The 2956-nt window shown below is 36.1% G+C and overlaps 1 protein-coding gene across 1 annotated transcript; it reads right to left on the reverse strand.

Moving 5' to 3' along the window:
* Positions 1 to 270: 270 nt before the first annotated feature.
* Positions 271 to 2524, reverse strand: LOC143201331 (trypsin-2-like). Its single transcript, XM_076412328.1, has 2 exons — positions 2368 to 2524; positions 271 to 1153 (listed from the first exon to the last, which is right to left on the reverse strand). The coding sequence occupies exons 1-2, from the start codon at positions 2411 to 2413 to the stop codon at positions 384 to 386; spliced, it is 816 nt and encodes a 271-aa protein (XP_076268443.1). The 5' UTR covers positions 2414 to 2524; the 3' UTR covers positions 271 to 383.
* Positions 2525 to 2956: the final 432 nt, after the last annotated feature.

The following is a 2956-nucleotide window of genomic DNA, read 5'->3' on the forward strand; positions in this document are numbered from 1 at the left end:
ATATTCAGAAAAATTTTGAAATTAAACATATCAAAATTAAATTTGGGAATAATTAATTTTGGAAAGGAATAATTTCAATTTATTCGAAATTAAAATTTTGACCGTTCCGTGACTAGGTACTGTATACATAGAGAAACTCAATAATACTAAATAAAAAATTGTTTTTTTTTATGTAGAGAACTGTCAAAACTAGGAAATGTATCGGTTGTTTTCATTGATACCTTGAATTTTCACCGATAGATATCGCTGATCAGAATTCAAACCAAAGAATAAAAGGCAAGATATTGTCGTTCTTTATTCAACTTATAAATATAATTTCAAAAAACACTTATCACAGATAATCATCCCGTAATATCCAGATTAGTTTTGCTCGGGAGGTCATTTTAAATATCATCCAGGTCTGCGTGGGTTCGAATCCAATCAACAAACGGTGGAATATTGAGATATAACCCTGGGTACCCCACTTCCGCACATCCTGTACCGAAGAGGACAACACCAGCCAGTTCGTCGTTGATGACAGCAGGACCACCTGTCAAACCCTGACAGGAAACATCAGTGGTTCTTTCCTCCTCACCGCACAACAGATTGGCAGTGATTACTTGTCCCATGGATCTATACTTGGCGGCACATGTTGAAGTATCAACGATGGTGGCATTGAGGACATGAAGAACTGAACTGGTGGACTGCGACAAACTCATTTTCCTAAAACCAGTTACCTTTAGGTTCTGTTCGGCTTGGTATACAGTTTTAGCGCTGGGAAGCCGTGCTGGTGCCGCTAGAGGATGCGTGAAAGGTTCCTGAACCAACACCAAAGCTATGTCGTAGTCGAAGCTCTCTCCCGGTCGGAATTTTTCGTGAATTTCATAATGCAGAATGCCCACGGTTTGACCGTCTTCGTTCAAGTCGCTAACACCAACTTTGATGCTGTAGTGTTCGATGCTCAAGCGTTGCCAAGGATATACACAATGTCCCGCTGTCAAGACGATTTTCTTGGATAAGATGGTGCCGGCGCAGTATACGCTCTCGAATTGCAGAATACTAGCGTGGTAAGGATGATTCGCTATATCCGTTGGGACTCCCCCGGTTATTGTACCTCCAAACTTTGGAGCGACATTTTCGTATAGCTGGACGGGACATCTGTCAATCTCACGCCCTAAAAATATCAGATATTATTGCTAAAGGCATTTATGGCTATAATTTTTTAGAAACTAAAAACTTTAGGTGCTTTTATATATATTTACGAGCGATATACATTAAAATGTACCTGTTAAATTCGTTGGTTATGGCATTTATCTACGTAAAATACAAATTTCTCCTAATCTGCCTTCCAAAGGCCAACCATCACTTTTAGAAATTTATGGTGAAGCTGCTCCGCCATATATCAATTGTTCGGTTTTGGTTTCAATAATTCACTAAGCGTAGATTATGATATTAGTTACAAAGAACAGTCTGGAGAACCAAAAAGGTTCGAAGACAATGAATTGCAAGACTTATTAGACGAAAATCCAGCTCAAACTCTCATAAAGATTAACAATCGTTGAGTCAACTTTTTCCAGACGTCTGCAATGGCATTGGACATGAGATTGTAATGGACCGAAAGGAGTGAAAATGGTTACCACACGAATTGCCTGAAGATGACATTTCGATTTCAATAGGCAAGAAAGAAGAGTTTTCTGTTGCCTATTATGACCGGCAATTAGAAGTAGATCTACTGTGACCATCCAGAAGACCATAGGTTACTCCGGAAGAACCATCCACATCGAACCGATGCGGAATATTCATAACCACAAAATCTTGTTATGCGTATGGTATGATCAACAAGGCGTAATATATTTCGAGCTACTCGTAATATAAATCGAATCAAGCTATTACAGCAGGTATTGTTACAAAAAAAGACCATCAATAGCAAGTAACGGTCTTCCAATCACCAGTTATTCATATCAATATAGCATGGTTGGGCTTTCGCATGTTCCCGAAAAGCTGGAAAAGTGCCAAAATAATCCCATAACTGAATGGCTGCCAAACCAACATCATTCTATCGCCATAGGACTTAATTAACTAAAGATTAATAAAGTATTTTCTTATTAAATTAAAGATTAATATATACTTAAAATGAAAAATCATCGGAGTATATGCAAAAAAAACCTAATAGTCGTTAAACAGTTGTTTGCATTTTTAATTCCCATTTCCATTTATAGATGTCGCTGATCAAAATAAATCCAAGCATTGTATGAAGTAAATATGTTGATAAACTTATAAGAATCAAGTTACATACCCTAAGAATCCGACAAAATGTTAATAAAATAAGAGTCAGAGAAAACATTCAATGAAATAAAAAAGTCACATACAAATTAATTAGTTTCTTACCTTTGCTGAACGAGAGCAACGTCAGGAACACACCTAGCAAGATCATAGTGAATCGGCTAACAAGTCGAAGGCATGTCTCCGTTCACGTCAATATATTTATCTTAATCCACGACCAAATACCGAGAGGCGAGATCCCACTTAATCCCCATCGTTGAAAAGACCATTTTAAAACATCTACACGTATCAGCAGGTGTACGAAAAAGTACTTGATCCTTGGCATTGAAGACCAATTATGAAGACATCCTAAACGTCAATTATGATAATCCCGATTGTTGTTTATAATTGAGGACGTACCGTAGAAAATATGCGATATTATCGGTATTAGAACGGAAGTCTTGCTGAAGGTTAGATTAAAATGTTCATTAGTAACGAAACAAATTGGTTTTATTGATATTTAATTGTTTTAAGGTACTTATGAGTGATTACATTTTTGGTATAATAATTATATTTAAAATGATATTAAAAATGTAATTGAACTCTAAATGAACTGTAGACATTAAAGAATCTTGTTAATAAAGTTTAGACCAAACAAGAAATTCTTAGATATTGTAGAAGAATTGTAGTTAATAGTAACACTTATATCCTAGAC

This window comes from Rhynchophorus ferrugineus, unplaced genomic scaffold (genome assembly GCF_030347505.1).
Source record: "Rhynchophorus ferrugineus isolate W39M unplaced genomic scaffold, kcgeb_rfMv2 rfM8, whole genome shotgun sequence".
Classification (NCBI taxonomy): Eukaryota; Metazoa; Arthropoda; class Insecta; order Coleoptera; family Curculionidae; genus Rhynchophorus; species Rhynchophorus ferrugineus.